The sequence below is a fragment of the Hylobates moloch genome, unplaced genomic scaffold (genome assembly GCF_009828535.3).
Source record: "Hylobates moloch isolate HMO894 unplaced genomic scaffold, HMol_V3 SCAFFOLD_4, whole genome shotgun sequence".
NCBI lineage: Eukaryota > Metazoa > Chordata > Mammalia > Primates > Hylobatidae > Hylobates > Hylobates moloch.
In genome coordinates, this window is record NW_026652279.1 from 67,402,974 (window position 1) to 67,419,659 (window position 16,686).

At 36.8% G+C, this 16,686-nt stretch overlaps 1 protein-coding gene across 2 annotated transcripts in view; it reads left to right on the forward strand.

Moving 5' to 3' along the window:
• Positions 1-424: 424 nt before the first annotated feature.
• Positions 425-16,686, forward strand: part of PROS1 (protein S) — a 40,302-nt gene continuing 24,040 nt past the window's right edge. The window contains exons 1-4 of one of the 2 annotated variants that reach the window (XM_032150375.2): positions 425-499; positions 7,708-7,830; positions 7,936-8,067; positions 14,847-14,968. In XM_032150375.2, the coding sequence (XP_032006266.1) occupies positions 7,755-7,830; positions 7,936-8,067; positions 14,847-14,968 (330 nt within the window). In that variant the 5' untranslated portion in view covers positions 425-499; positions 7,708-7,754. Of the gene's footprint in view, positions 500-7,707; positions 7,831-7,935; positions 8,068-12,284; positions 12,527-14,846; positions 14,969-16,686 lie in introns of those variants that run through there. The other variant, XM_058438183.1, reaches the window with a different exon arrangement.

Here is a 16,686-nt window from a genome sequence, read left to right on the forward strand (position 1 = left end):
CACAAACTGATTCTATTGACTTAATTATATATACTTTATAAATCAGACTGTGGTCAGTAGATTTGAGGGTAACATCTTGTTTCTGCTGTGGAATTAAAAACATAGACTTATATGACAATAAATTTCTGTGCTAAGCCAAGGTTTTTTTCACTTCTGACTTTAAGGTTCTTCTCCAGAGAGAAGAAGCTGTCACAGATCTATTTTTTATGATTCTGTATCTGTTGCCGTCTTGCTTGTAGATTTTTAATTTTTCAGAAAGGTAGATGGAAACATTTAGTGTTGCATTTTGAAGACTGAATCTTGTGAATCCACAGGAGCATAAATATCCTACCTCTTGGGACAATTCCTACCATGAATTCAGATCAAGTATGTGTGTCTACTCTAAGAAGATTATGTTCATTTTTATTTTCAGTTTGTCTTCGCTCTTTTCAAACTGGGTTATTCACTGCTGCACGTCAGTCAACTAATGCTTATCCTGACCTAAGAAGCTGTGTCAATGGTAAGCACTTCTACCATCAGCTGAAAAAACAAAACAAAAACTCTGTAGGTAAAGTACACCCACGCTAATATAAACTAATGTTTAAAAATTGAGAAATGATCCTTTGATGGGTTGTATGCCCAGCAAGAAAGTATTTTCAAACTGCATTTAAAATACTTGTTCATAGTTGTAAATGCTGCTGTATTACTCAAAATGAATTTTTTTCCTGATGTTTAAACTGAACAGTGTTCTGTGTTTAGTAAGCTTTAGGTCATCAGCTTCGGAATTTTTATTCCCAACAGCTTTATTTTCGCTGTTGTTGCATAATCATGTAGTGTGACTAAATGTTACAGTAGATTAATAGCTCAAAGTAGAGCCATGTTTATTCTTCTAACTTTTTGGCACTGATAATATAAATGTGGAAAATGTTATATGAATCAAATTAGCTTTCTTGCTCTGAAGTTCACAAGGGGCCTAATGATAATTCTGGTATATTATTTTTGACTCTTTGTTGGGAAATTGGTAAATTAGTAAAAGCAAATGGTTCAACCACAGGAAATAAATTGTGATGCTTGTTCAGAGAATATTTTGCATCCAGGATTGACATTCTCTAGATACTCATTTAACTGTGTTTTTCTCTAAAGTGCTTGTAATTACACAGGGAGAACAGTTTGTCTGAACACGTATATTTAATTATTTAATTCATGCTTTATCTTTTCTTAAAATTTACCAAAGAACAGAAGAATAATAATTTTGATAAAAATTTTCTATTAGTTTCTTTTCTATGATTTTAAACTAATACCTTATGTATTGCCACATTTCAAAAAAACTTGATCCTATGAAGACTTTTTAAAAAAATTATGGAATTAATTAGGCATTAGCTAGGTTGGTTGTTTATTTATTTAACAACAAAAATTTTCTTTGGCTAACATATGCAAAGAGATAGAAATATTGGCAGTATTAGGAGTATTGGAAGTATTGGAAGGATGGGAAGAACATGTACAGTTGACTGGGAAGTTGAGAAGCTGGTGTGGAAATGTGCAGAAACCAGGGGACTATTGCAGTGTCTAATGAGGGGACAGAAATTACAAATAAAAAACAAATGGCATGTCATTTGCCATATCGATAAAGTGCTTTGATATTTTAGGAAGAAAATAAACAAGGCACTATAATTGATCTTTACTTGTACTTTTTTTTTTTTTTTTTTTTTAGACAAGCTCTTGCTCTGTTGCCCAGGCTGGAGTGCAATGGTGCAATTATGGCTCACTGCAGCCTCAACCTTCTAGGTTCAAGCAGTCCTCCTGCCTCAGCCGTCTGAGTAGCTGGAACTATAGGCACATATCATCACTCCTGGCTAATTTATTTTTTATAGAGATGGGATCTTGGGTGTGTTCTCCAGGCTGGTCTGACTCCTGGCCTCAAGCAATCCTCCTACCTGGGCCTCCCAAAGTGCTAGGATTACAGGCATGAAACACCATTCCAGGCCCTACTTTGTACTTCTTAATATCACTCTTTTCTCTGATAATATTCCTTATTCTAAAATCTATCTTATATTAATACTGTCACTCTGGCTTTCTTTTGATTAGTGTTTTTATGGTTTACTTTTCCATCCATTAACTTTGAACATACCAGTGTGTTTATATTTCAAGTGAGTTTCTTTTGGGTCTTGCTGTTTTCTCCAATCTGACAATCTCTGTCTTTTAATTGGAGTGTTAGACTATAGACATTTACATTTAATGTTACCATTGATGATGGTTAAAGTCTCTTAATCCCATCTTTTTATGTTAAATGTTAATCCCATTTTTTTCTTTTCCTAAGGCAATTGTATTGCTTAATTGAGTATTTTTTTGGGGGGGGAGTTGATTCCATTTTATCTCCTCTGTTATTAATTATGCTTCTCAAACTTTTTTTACTCATTTCTTTTCTTTCTTTCTTTTTCTTTTGTTTTTTTCAGTCAGGATCTCACTCTCTAGCCCAGGCTGGAGTGTGGTGGGGTGATGATAGCTCACTGCAACCTTGAACTCCTTGTCTCAAATCCTTCTTCTCTTCTGCCTTCGCCTCCTTAGTAGCTAGGACTACAGGCCTGTAGCACCCTATCTAGCTAATTTTTAAATTTGTTTGTAGAGATAAGGTCTCAATTTGTTGCCTAGCTAGTTTTGAACTCCTGGCTTCCAGTGATCTTTTTGCCTTGGCCTCCCAAAGTGCTGGTATTACAGGCATGAGCCACTGTACCAGGCCTCATTTCCTCTATTTTTTTGTGCTGTTTCTGCCTTACATTTTAATATTATACATTATAAACTCCATGATATGTTAATTTATAATAGCTTATCAAATGAGAAAATATTGTTTTATTTGTTTATTTATTTATTTATTTTTGAGACAGAGTCTTGTGCTGTCGTCCAAGCTGGAGTGCAGTGGCACAATCTCAGCTCATTGCAACCTCTGCTGGATTCAAATCATTCTTGTGCCTCAGCCTCCCAAGTAGCTGGGATTCTAGGCCTGGCCAATTTTTTTGTATTTTTATGGAGACAGGGTTTTGCCATGTTGCCTAGGCTGGTCTCAAATTCCTGGCCTCAAGTGATCCACCCACCTTGGCCTCCCAAAGTGCTAGGATTACAGGCATGAGCCATTGGCACCTGGCCCAGAAAACATTGTTCTGTATTTTCTCATATGTTTACCGTTTCTGGCATTCCATATTCTTTTTCATAGATCCACATTTCCATGTGACATATTCCTTCTGCCTGAAGAAATTCCTTTAACATTTCTTATACTACATATCTGATGAAGATGGATTTTCTCTCTTTTTTTTTTTTTGAGACAGAGTCTCACTCTGTTGCCCAGGCTGCAGTGCAGTGACACAATCTCGGCCCACTGCAAGCTCCATCTCCCGGGTTCACGCCATTCTCCTGCCTCAGCCCCCGAGTAGCTGGGACTACAGGTGCTTGCCACCATGCCCAGCTAATTTTTTGTATGTTTAGTAGAGACAGGGTTTCACCGTGTTAGCCAGGATGGTCTCGATCTCCTGACCTTGTGATCTGACTGCCTTGGCCTCCCAAAGTGCTGGGATTACAGGCATGAACCGCCATGCCCAGCATTTCTCATATTTTTAAATTAAAAAATAGTATATTGCCTTTATTTTTGGGAGATGTTTTTATTGGGTAAAGACTTCTATGTTGTTAGTGCTCTGTCAGTATGTCAAAGATGTCTCTCCATTGTCCTTTCACTTGAATAGATGCTGATGGAAAATCTGGTGTTATTCTTAGCTTTTTTTTTTCTCTATGTATGCACTGTGTTTTAGATTTCTCTTTTTCCCTGGTTTTCTCTAATTTGACACAATATTTTTAGGTTTATCCTGATTGATGTTCAGCGGTCTTCTTGGATCTATGTGTTCATAGTTTTCATCAAATTCAGAAAACAATTTACTATTATTTATTCAAATTTCATTTTTCATTTTCCCTGCTATCTTTCCTCTTCTCTTGAAATATCAATAACATGTATTAGGCCATTTGGTATTGTTTAACAAGTAATTCATGCTCTAGTTATTTATCAATTTATTTATGTATTTATTGTTTTTATACTTCTTATCTGTCCTTCCTTGATTTTGGATAGTTTTTATGTCTTCAAATTCACTCTTCTTCTCCCATGTATAATTTACTTTTAATCCCATTTAGTGTATTTTTCATTTTATATAGTTTATTTTTCATTTCAATAAGTTCCATTTGGGTCTGCTCCACATCTTCTATTTTATTTTATTTTTTTTCATCATGCCTATATTTACTATTGGAACATGTGGAGTGCATTTAAAATAATCTTATTTACTTATTTTTCTGATTTTTGGTCATCTCTTTCATTTTGGATATATTTTCATCTATTGATTTTTCTCTTGGTTGTAAATTATTTTTTCTTGTTTCTTTACATGAGTATTTATTTTTTAATTTAATTTAATTTTATATTGTATTTTATTTTATTCGGATATAAGGTCTCACTGTTACCCAGGCTGGAATGCAGTGGTGTGATCATAGCTTACAGTAACTTCAAACTCCTGGACTCAAGCTATCCCCCTCCCTTAGCCTCTCAAATAGCTGAGACAACAGGCATGAACTACCACAGCTGGGGAATTTATTTTTTAAATTAATTTTAAAGATTATGTCTCACTATGTTGCCCAATCTGGTCTTAACTCTTGGCCTCAAGTGTCCTCCCTCCTCTGCCTCCCAAAATGCAGAGTGAACCACTGCATCTGACCCCTACTTATTTTTAATTGTTTACTGGACCAAGCAAACAATACTATTCTCGGTATAAATAGAAAAAAGAACTTGGAACTTTCAATTTGGGCTAAGATGATGTAACAGGGACCAAATTTATCCTTCTGCCTGAAATAAGTAGAACTTTGGTCTAAGTATATAAAATAATGGTTTTGAACATTAGAGAACAGGAAGCAGAACACTGTGACTCCTAAGGAAAAGAAAATAAGCTTACAGCTTACGTTGCTGGGTCCTGGATTTTCTTATCTTCTTCCCAACAGTGTTTGATTTTGTTGTGGCATTTAGGTAACTTATGTGGAATACATTAAAAACAAATCTTTTGAGGTTTGATTTTAAGCTCTGTTAAGGCAATCCGGAGTAGCCGTTAGCTTAAAACTAATTTAGCCTCAATAATAAGTCCTTGTGAGGATTCTACCTGATGCCCTTTGTACTGTGAAATATTTTAGGTCTGGTTAGTCTAAAACAAACTATCCCTATCCCTCTATGAGCTCTGGAAATTTTCCTGTGCAAATCATCATTCAGCCGAAGACCCTAGGGGATCTTTTTGCAGATCTCTGGAGACTCTTTCTCTTTTCCTCTCTCTCTCTTTCTCTCTCTCTTTCCATACACACACATTTTTTCCCTCTCTCTGCCTTTATAGTACTCTGACCAGCAAAATTCTAATTTGATCTCCCCAAACGCCAATATTTGTTTTCTCAACCCAGGGAGACCACTGGGCTCTGTTTGTGTTTCTTGCACTGTTGCATAGAAGCTATCTCCAGGAAGTAATGTGGTCCAATTGTAGCTCTCAGCTTGTTTATTTTCTTTTCCTTAGGAATCATGGTGTTCTCCTTCCTGTTCTCCAATGTTTGAAAAACCATTATTTTACATAGTTAGACTGAAGTTCTGCTTATTTAAGGCAAGAAGATAAATCTGTTCTGTGTTACATCATCTTAGCCCGAATTGTAAATTTTAAGTTCCTTTTCCTTTTTCTTTTTCTTTTTTTTGAGAGAGAGCCTTGCTCTATCGCAGTGGCATGATCTCAGCTTACTGCAGCCTCTGCCTCCCAGGTTCAAGCAATTCTTGTATTTTAGACTCCCGAGTAGCTGGGACTACAGGCATGTGCCACCATGCCCAGCTAAGTTTTGTATTTTTAGTAAAGACAGGGTTCCACCTTGTTGCCTAGGCCTCAAGTGATCTTCCTGCCTTGGTCTCCCAAAGTGCTGGGAATACAGGTGTGAGCCATCACACCTAGCCTCTTTTTTCTCTTAATGTTGAGAATAGTATTGTTCTGTCTACCTCATGGAATTGTTCTAAGGCTCAAATGAGGTAATATATTTGGAAAAATATCTAAATTACAGTTATGAAATACTATATACACTTGCAATGCGAAAGTAGTGTTATGGGATCTTTGGAGTGTTGCTTTTCTGGCTGGAAACTTCTGTGGCTGGTGGTGCCTTTGCCTGAGTTCTTGTCCTGCGTCCATGAAGAATGAGGTATGCAGAAAAGTGGAGGGTGAGCAAGATGAACAGGAACTTTACTGAGCATTAGAACAGCTCAGAGGAGACCCTCAGTGGGTAGCTCATCTCTGTAGGCAGGTTGTCCCATCAAGTGTTCAGCTCTCAGCAGAGAGGAGGCCTTGAAGCGGGTGGCTCCTCTCTGTAGCCAGGTCATCCCATTGTCTCTGCAGCTCTCAGTAGAGAGTAGGCCTGGAATGGGTGGCTCCTGTCTGCAGCTGGTTGTCCCATCAGCAGCTCTCAGCAGAGGACGGCCTGGAAATGGTGGTTCTTCTCTGCAGACAGGTCATTTGACATCTGCAGCTCCCAGTACAGAGGAGGCCCTGGAGATGGTAGCTCCTTTCTGCAGCTGGTTGCCTGGATATCTGTTCTGCTCTGGCTGAGTCTGGGGTTTTTATGGTCTTCAGAGGGGGAAAGTGCATGCTGACTGGTCCATGGGCTGCCATGGGTGGGCCCAGGAAAAAGCACAAAGTGTTCCCCCATCTGTCAGCAGGACTGGCAGCCCAGCCCACAGGCCTCAGGCCTTCCCCAGCCTGAAGGTGGGACTTCACAGGGGACCCACCCTTTTCCACCTAGGAAGCTGTCTACCTCCTGCCACTGTTCATGGCACCCAGGCTGTTTGTGCCAAGGGGGTGCCTGCAGGCCAGCACTGAGCTGCCCTCAGCTCCCTTCCCATGCTTGTTGGAGCCCAAAGACTGGAGGGGGCAGGGTGCTGGCATGTTAGCACTGCCCTGAGCTTATGCCCACCCAGCTTGACTGCAACAACAGCTGGCTTCAGCTCCAACCTTGCTCCATGACCAGAGTGGGTGCCAGGAGTGAGGAGAGAGGCCAGGAAGCAAGAGCAGGCACTTCTGAGCCTGTGGTGGGCAGAATGGGCCTCCCCAGGCTCTCAAGAGCACAGAGATGCCCAGGTTTCCAGCCAGGCTTGGGCAGCTGCAGCTGCACTCAGGGGACTCTTGTCCCACAAGTTTGGAAGGGGTGGAGCTCCCCCTTGTCCTTGGCTTTTACTAACTGCATGGCACGTGCAGCCCTGGCCATGCCTTTAAGATCAGAGTGGATGCCTGCTGCGGGGAGAAGCCTGGAAGCGGGAGCAGGCCCCCAAGAGCACAGAGACACCCAGGTCCGGAGCCACGACAGGGAAGCTACAGCAGCATCCGGGGAGTGTGGGGCTCCTATCTGCTCTGTGGAGTGGGAGGCCCTGGCCCACATCCCCAGTGCAGCTGGCGTCTTGGCAGCGGCCACTCTAGATGGGCCACTGCTGCCATCTGTAGTTTATTTTTACAAAATAATTATAAAGATTTTCCTAATGGGCTCACTTTTTAATTTAGGAAAAGTATTATTTAAAGGAAGGAGTTGTGTTTTTTCTTTTTTTCATTGGTTCTAGGCTTCAGGATTTTTATTATAGTACACACAATTTTATTTTACCATGACATGAGGTAAAAAAAATAAATAGATGTCTATTTCCTTCAGCCATTCCAGACCAGTGTAGTCCTCTGCCATGCAATGAAGATGGATATATGAGCTGCAAAGATGGAAAAGCTTCTTTTACTTGCACTTGTAAACCAGGTTGGCAAGGAGAAAAGTGTGAATTTGGTATGTATAATAACCCCCGCCCCCCAGCTCATCAGGATTGGTCTCCTGAAAAGTTCTCTGCAGGTTATATTACTTTAAAAATAATTTATTTTTTTCCTGTTTTAGACATAAATGAATGCAAAGATCCCTCAAATATAAATGGAGGTTGCAGTCAAATTTGTGATAATACACCTGGAAGTTACCACTGCTCCTGTAAAAGTGGTTTTGTTATGCTTTCAAATAAGAAAGACTGTAAAGGTAAGAGCAGGATGGTAGAATTAAAACACATTCGCTATGTAAGAATAATCCCAGTTAGAGAAATTTTACTAGCAAATTTTTGGAAAAATGATATGTAAGTGCTTATACTAACACATTTTTATCGACATTGAAGCCTTGTGATACTGTGGATCTGCTTTTTAGTTTTTGTTTGTTTTTGAGAGATAGGGTCTCACTCTGTCTCCCAGGCTGGAGTAGAGTGGCTCCATCATGGCTCACTGTAGCCTTGACCTCCCGAGCTTAATTGATCCTCTGACTTCAGCCTCCCAAGAAGCTGGGACTACAAGTGCATGCCACCATGCCCAGCTAGTTTTGTTTTGTATTTTTTGTAGAGATGGGGTTAATCATGTTGCCCAAACTGATCTTGAACTCAAGTGAGCCTCCTGTCTCAGCCTCCCAAAGTGTTGGGTTTACACGTGAGAGCTCTGTGCCTGGCCTGCATTTTAGTTTACAGTACTGATAACACAGTTTTTTAAAATTTTCTTATTGTATGTGCTTGTACACACTTGTGTGCATGTTTCAATAAGGAATTTCATTATAAAGCCACGTTTCAATGCAAGTCTTTGCATGCTACAAACTTTGCAAAATCATTGTTTATCCTTTGTTGTCAGACATTATATTTTTTATTCTCTTCTAGTAAGATACATAGCCATAGAAAGAAATCCACTGCAATAACTTCTTCCATTGTATTTTATTTTTCCTTTTCAGAAATATTTTTCTGATTTCCAGCATCAACCCTTCATCTGGCACCTCATTTCCTGTTGTGGTTTTGGGAAAGTAAAAGATCTAGTTTTCTTTCTCTTTATACCTTTAAGATCATATCATTGGTCATAACTCCTTTTTCTTCTTCAGACTTAAATATTCCCTGTTAGTTTAGCTTTCTAACAAGTCATTTTACTAGTGTATTTCTTTTGTTTTTCATTGTTTTCCTATCCCTAAATTTTGACTTTTTTTCTCTCTGTATACAGTCTGTCAGTTTGGCTGTGTTAATGCTATGACTAAATCTTCAAGTATTCATACCAGGTGTATGGATGACTAAAAACGAAATTTCCCACCTGGACTTAAAATTTGCCTTTAGAAACTGGATACAATATAATATCCAAGTTCTCTCCTCCACTGCTTTTTTTGTTTTGTTTTGCTAAAATGTTAAAAAAAAAAAGTAAGTTAAAATGTGAATTTCTTGTTCAACTCTTTATTTTATATATATTTTGGTAAAGCCCTAAATTGGATTCATGTTCAAATCGTCTCTTACTGAACAGCAGTGTTTAGTAGGATAAAATGTACTATAATATTATTTAAACTGCAGTTAAACGACTCTAAAGTGAACTATATTAACAACAAATTCTTCTAAACAGTTATCTAATTTGTGACCATGTATCTTTCTTATCTGCCTATTTGAAGGTCTGAGTTTGGATTTTGAGACTGCTTAGAGTAAGACTGTCATTAGAACATGAGTTATAGAAAAACCATCACAATGCTGGATACCATCTGCATTTTGTGAACAAATAGTACCCATTCTTACTTCTACACTTAAATACTTTAATAGTCTCTTTCTAAAGAATTTGTTATTGCTCTTTTAAGATAGATAGGGTTTCGCTCTGTTGCCTAGACTGGAGTGCAGTGGAACGATCTCAACTGACTACAGCCTCAACCTCCTGAGAGATCCTCCCACCTCAGCCTCCCAAGTAGCTGGGACTACAGGCGTGCACCACCATGCCTGGCTAATGTTTGTAGCTTTTGTACAGATACAGATGGAGTTTTGTCATATGGTCCAGGCTGTTCTCAAATTCTTGGGTTGAAGTGATCCATCCACTTCAACCTCTCAAGGTCATGGGATTACAGGCATGAGCCACCACACCTGGCCAAATTTGTGACTTTTTAAAAATTAAAAAGTATTTAATTCTTGTCTACTCAGTTAATACACATATATATGTGTAAATGATTACAAAAGTGCTCTTATTAATAGGAATGTTCCTGATGACCACATCTGTTCTTATATTCATTTGCATTATTGTTTACTCATGATATGTAAGTAATAACGTAGAAAACAGATAGAAGAATATATAAAAAACTATTACAGCCAGGCACTGTGGCTCACGCCTGTAATCCCAGCACTTTGGGAGGCCGAGGCGGGTGGATCACCAGGTCAGGAGATCAAGATCATCCTGGCTAACACGCTGAAACCCCGTCTCTACTAAAAATACAAAAAATTAACCAGAGTGGTGGCGGGCGCCTGTAGTCCCAGCTACTCCGGAGGCTGAGGCAGGACAATAGCGTGAACCAGGGAGGCGGAGCTTGCAGTGAGCCGAGATCGCAACAGAGGGAGACTCTGTCTCAAAACAACAACAACAACAACAACAACAACAAAACACACACAAAACACTATTACAATGGGACCTTTGCCAAGATGTAGAAATGGTTGGGAGCCAGTTGCCAGTAACTGTCTGAAGATGAAAGAATAAAGCTTAACTTTTCTTTTCTTCTTCCTTTTTTTTTTGAGACAGAGTCTCGCTGTGATGCCCAGGCTGGAATGTAGTGTGAGCTCGGCTCACTGCAACCTCTGTTTCCCGGGTTCAAGTGATTCTTCTGCCTCAGCCTCCCGAGTAGCTGGGACTACAGACGCACGCCACCATGCCTATCCAATTTTGTATTTTTTGGTGAAGACAGGGTTTTGCCATGTTGAGCAGGCTGGTCTTGAATGCCTGAGCTCAAGTGATCTACCCACCTTGGCCTTCCAAAGTGCTGGGATTACAGACATGGGCCACTGTGCCCAGCTGAAATAATAAAACCTTTCAATCAGACATTAGATGTCAGTTTGGAGTCATAAAATCAATGCACTGTAACTTAAACTTGTATGATCTAAATAATTCCCTGAAATATGCCTCAAACCAAATACACTTAGTGACATATTTTTACTGATTTTATTTTATTTTATTATTTATTTATTTACTGACAGGGTCTCCCTCTGTTGCCCAGGATGGAGTGGAGTGGTGCAATCATAGTTCAAGGCACCTCAACTTCTGGGTTCAAGTGATCCTCTTGCCTTATCCTCCTTAGTAACAAGAACACATGCCACCACTCCTGGATAATTTTTTTCTCTTTTCCTTTTTTGTTTTTAATATATAGAAGTGGGGTTCCACCATGTTGCTCAGGCTGGTCTCGAACACTTTGGCCTCCCAAAGTGCTAGGATTACAGCACTGCTGCTGTGCCCGGCCACTCCTGGCTAATTTAAGAAAAAATACTTTGTAGAGACAGTGTCCCACTGTTGCTCAGGCTTACTTTATTTCAAAAACATAGAGTTTTTAGCTCTTTTTTAAAAATTGAATATTTTACATTGAATTAATTAAAGATTCACATAAAGTTGTGAGAAGTAATACAGAGAGATGCTATATACCCTTTACCCCATTTTCCCTTAACAGTAACAGTTTACAATATGATAGTACAATTTCACACTCAGGATATTGGCAATGATACAGCCAAAATATAGAAAAATTCCTACAAGGGAACTGGTTTTATTATTTTTGTGCAAGTTATTTTAAATAATATCCTAAATTTTGACTATTAATCTGGAAAAAAAGCTGTCAATTTTTAGAATAGAAAACATATTTTCTGTTCTGAATTTCTTTCTCCAGAGAGTACACAGAATAGTTCACTAATAATTCCATCTCCATTGAACTATTTCTGTCACGTTTTGTTTTCTTCACAGATGCTCATCTAGTAACTAGTTACTATCAATATGTTATCTCCTTCTTCATTTGGCAATATGATACATGCATCTGAAATTTCTGGCATATTCATTTAGCACTAAATTCATATTGGATTAACTGCAGATTTATTAGTACTTAGAGACCTTAATCTTATTTTAAATTTGAATCACTATTGTCTACTTTAGACAACAATAGTAGTGTACTAATTAGATGTTTGTTCATTTCCAAAGAAACAAGATAGAATAGATGAGCCATCCCATGTACAAAAAATACTTGTGATAATATGGAGTGAATCTGTTTTCAAGACCTCCATTTATTTTCGTACCACAACCTGGCAGATAAGAAAATTTCTAAAGCTTTCTCCTTCTTAACATAACTAGAAAGGAACATGGCAAACATCAATCAAATTCCCTATGCATTTGTAGAAAGAAATCATATTTAGTGAGCTAACATATGATGATAGATTTAATGTTTTTTGGTCCGAAGGCCAATCTGTTATCTCATTACATATATTAAACTAGATCCAGGAAACACAAATCAAAGGTTCTTTGGTAGTGTCTGCTGGTATGGAAAGAATGTTTTTTAAATATAGTGATTTTATTTATAGATGTGGATGAATGCTCTTTGAAGCCAAGCATTTGTGGCACAGCTGTGTGCAAGAACATCCCAGGATATTTTGAATGTGAATGCCCCGAAGGCTACAGATATAATCTCAAATCAAAGTCTTGTGAAGGTAGAATGATGGTGGTATCATTACTGATGGTTGAGAGGGTGGGTGTGAACCCTGAACTGATATTTAAAAGCATTGGTTTTGTTTGACATCAACAGTCATATTTTCTTATCCCTAATATAGCTTGTTCAGTTGGGTAATCATTGGCTTCCTTCCTTCCAGAGTAAGAGTATGTAAGGCATATGGTCTTTAAGTTTAGTGTTAGGCGTGCCAATTGGCCCTTTGAGCTACCTATGAATTGGAGACCTCCATGTGTGATAAAAACAAGATAAACATATTTTCACATCATTTACATCATATTCAAAGATAAAGAGAATTTCACTTTGGAAGGAAAAACAGTAGATAGAAAAGAAAGACACAAGCTTAAAAATCATCTTAGTGAGACAATGAGCATGGTTAAAACTTTAGTTTTTATTCCAAGCTTTTCAGTGATTTTTCTGTGCATATATAAATAAATCATTTATTCTAAAATAAAAAATGACACAGTTCTATTATCTCATGATAAAGAAATGATAACAATACTCTAGAAATTTAAGAAATACTGATCGGTAATGTCAGAGCCTGTGGGTTTGGGGCAACCCCTTAAAGGTGCTACTACTTCATGTGACTGCAGTGGCGCTGCCCTGTGTGCCTCAGGAAGCTTCAACATATTATAGTTGTTTGTTTGTAGGTTTGTTTATTATGATATACAGATTATCTCATACCTTCCTTTCGATTTTTTAAAATTTTAAAATAGATTTAATGCCATGGCTGGAACTAATCAATACTAATTTTCCTATTGTGGCTGTGTGTGTATATATATATATATGTGTGTGTGTGTGTATATATATATGTGTGTATATATATGTGTATATATATGTGTATATATATATGTATGTATGTGTATTCACACACATGTATAATGTACCTTTTAAAAAATAGATTTAGGGACTGCAAGTACAGTTTTAATGTACTCTTTTAACCATTTTTAAATGTACAATTCAGTGACATTAATTACATTCATGCCATTATGCAGCCATCACTGCTATTTCCAAAACGTTTTCATCAGCCGCAACAGAAACTCTTCAGCAGTAATCATTAAGCAGTGAGTTTTCTTTTATTAGTTGCCTTGACGGCGGTAACCTCTAATCTTGTTTTCTGTCTCTATGAAGTTGCCTAAATCAATAATAATTTTACAATATATTTTTTAACTATGTATGCTGCTTTTGAGATTTTGATGTCCTATCTCCTTTTGCAATCACCAAAAATATTCCCCTGCCCCCCCCAACACATTTCTGCTTTCCCACCATTGCAGATAGAAATTACCGTGGAAAACTCTAGATGTCTGCAGAATTATCATTAGCCAACTTCATCACCTGTATTGTAGTTTTATTTAATGAATGACATATTTTTTAAAAAGATTTATATATGACTCTTATCTATCTATAACTTTAATAATGTGCAATTTTAATACTAAGGATTATTAATTTTGGGAATCTATTTTAAATTATTTTATGAGAACATATTCAATAATAGCATTTATGAGCTTGTAGAGTTTTAAAGGTCATAGGGCATATCCAATGAAAATGTCAGTGATCTTATATAACTCTGAGATAGATGTTTGCTTCAACATAATATTATAAATTTCCAAGAATGATTTTCTCAAAATATGGAGTAGGGACAGGGACCATATAGAAGATTTCATAATATGGGAGATTACATCACAGTGAGGTTTTTTTAAAAAAAAAAAAAAAAGATATTTCCCTAAATTCACTGCCACCATTAATTATCGCATTATGAGTGTTCCAATGTTCTTGATATTGTCATTTAATTCCTGATTTTATCAACCTTCAGTTAAAGGGGTCTTTTCTTCCCTTCCCTTCCCTACCTTTCCTTTCCTTTACTTCCCCATCATCCTCTCCCTTCCTCTTTCCCTTCTCATTTCTGTTTTCTTTTTTTCAAAGCAATGAATTGCGAGGTAATCTCAATGAAATTCAAATAATCAGAAATGATATTTAAGTTGAGATTCTCAATCTTTTTTTTCTTCAAATTCAAAATGAGAAATTTGGTAGAATTTTTATACTTTACTTAATCACTGAAAGTTATAAATTAATTTTTGTTTCAAATATGTAAATAAAAATTATACTTGTAACTTGTTTAAATTTCCATGTTAAGTATTATATTTAAATGTAGTTTGATGTCATAGTATTTCTTTCCCTAAGGTTCGATTATCATTGATTATATCCTACTACAATCATAATATTCCTGTGCCTATAAGATTGAACATTTAGGGGATATTAAAGTTTGTGTGTGTGTGTGTGTGTGTGTGTTTTTTTTACCTCAGATATAGATGAATGCTCTGAGAACATGTGTGCTCAGCTTTGTGTCAATTACCCTGGAGGTTACACTTGCTATTGTGATGGGAAGAAAGGATTCAAACTTGCCCAAGATCAGAAGAGTTGTGAGGTAAACATTTTACGATGCTTAACTTCTCACCTGTTTACTAAAATGAGCGATCCTAGATACTTATTTTCACATAGCTGAGTTAAGTCAGGAAAATACAGACATTCTGCAATAATTGCTGTAGCTTTAAGCAGGTTATGAGTCATGATTATTTAATAATTATGGTCATGTAAGTCATAAACATTGGGGATAATTAGTGGCTGGGTTTAAAAAAAAGAGGATAGAGTCACAGTTTAGAGAGTACTTGTCTGTAGTCTGTACATTTATAACATACAACTTGTATGTTTACTTAAGAAATCAAGAAAAGCTGAGTTTAACAGCCCTCATTATGAAATTGTGAAAAAAAATCTCCCATAGAAACTTCAGTGAAAACATTTCCAGTGTCTACTTTTCTGGATTCCACTCTGACTAGTTTGATCATGCCTTAGGCATTTTAGGGTTTATAACATGCTCATAAAATTTCAGAGGGTACAAGTGCAGTTTTAATGTACCCTTTTAACCATTTCTAGGATTTAGTGGGGTTTAAGTATGTCATAATTCAGAGAGGTTGGTTTCTTAATCTGTGTCTCTCCAACTTGCTTTTAGTTACTTAGACTTAATGCATAATTGACCCAGGAATTGAATATTAGGAGTGGGTGCTCATTTTTACTTCATTGAAATAAATGTCACCATCCGAGCTCTTTTTTTCTGCATCTTTTTTTTGACAAGTGAAGGTAAAATTATATATTATTATGAGGCAGACCATAAAAAATGCCTAAATAATGATTTAACTAAGTATACACACATACCTCTATAGCTGTTGCCAAAACAAAGCTGTGTATGTCCAGAAAAATGTCACATTCAGTAATATGCAACCTACTTGGTAATAAGCTAGTTGGCATGTGTAGTAATTTTGGTATGATACTACTTCATTGAAATGCCATGCTGTGTGAACATCTATTTTGTAATTTAGTCCTTTATTATTTCTGCATTTGGTGTAGTTACATATCACTGTCTGCCTTGAAATAGATTTATAAAAGTTTTAAGGGGAAATAAAATGTTATTTCTGGGCCCATATTTAATACAGTGCTATGTACGTAATTCTCCTCAAAATATCTTCATGTGTGCTCAATAATTTATATGTTAAAAGCTTTTCGTTATAATGTTAGTTTTCACTCGTAGAAAAAAATACTTGATATCATATGTGATGACTTTAAATACTGTTCTTGTAAATTTCTTGGAGACTATGAGATCTTAATTTATATTTATTTCCTTTATGTTTTCCAGTATTCCCTTTACTATCTAGATAGCACATTCTTGCTCAGAAAACTTTTGCTTAATAAATGAATGAGTGAATGAATGAGGTGCTGTTTATTGGTACATTAATTCTTACACCTATTTCTGACTTCAAATAAAAATAATTTTCAGACATAATTCGTGGGAGATATTATACCTGACACTTAATTAAGGAAATATATATTGGTTCTTGGAGAAAGAGTTTGTGTTTAGGATGAAAATTTGCAAAGGAAGTATTAAAGCCAAAGATCAAAAGCCATGCACATTGAATGAGACTTTAAAACACACATATTCTTGGAGGTTATACTGATAGATAGACTATACAAGGAAATGGAAGATATGTCTTTATTATTACCGAAAATATTCTTAATTATTTTAGTGTATTACAGATGATACATTAGTAACCAAACAAAAATGCGTGACCTCACACAGACATTAAGCAATAA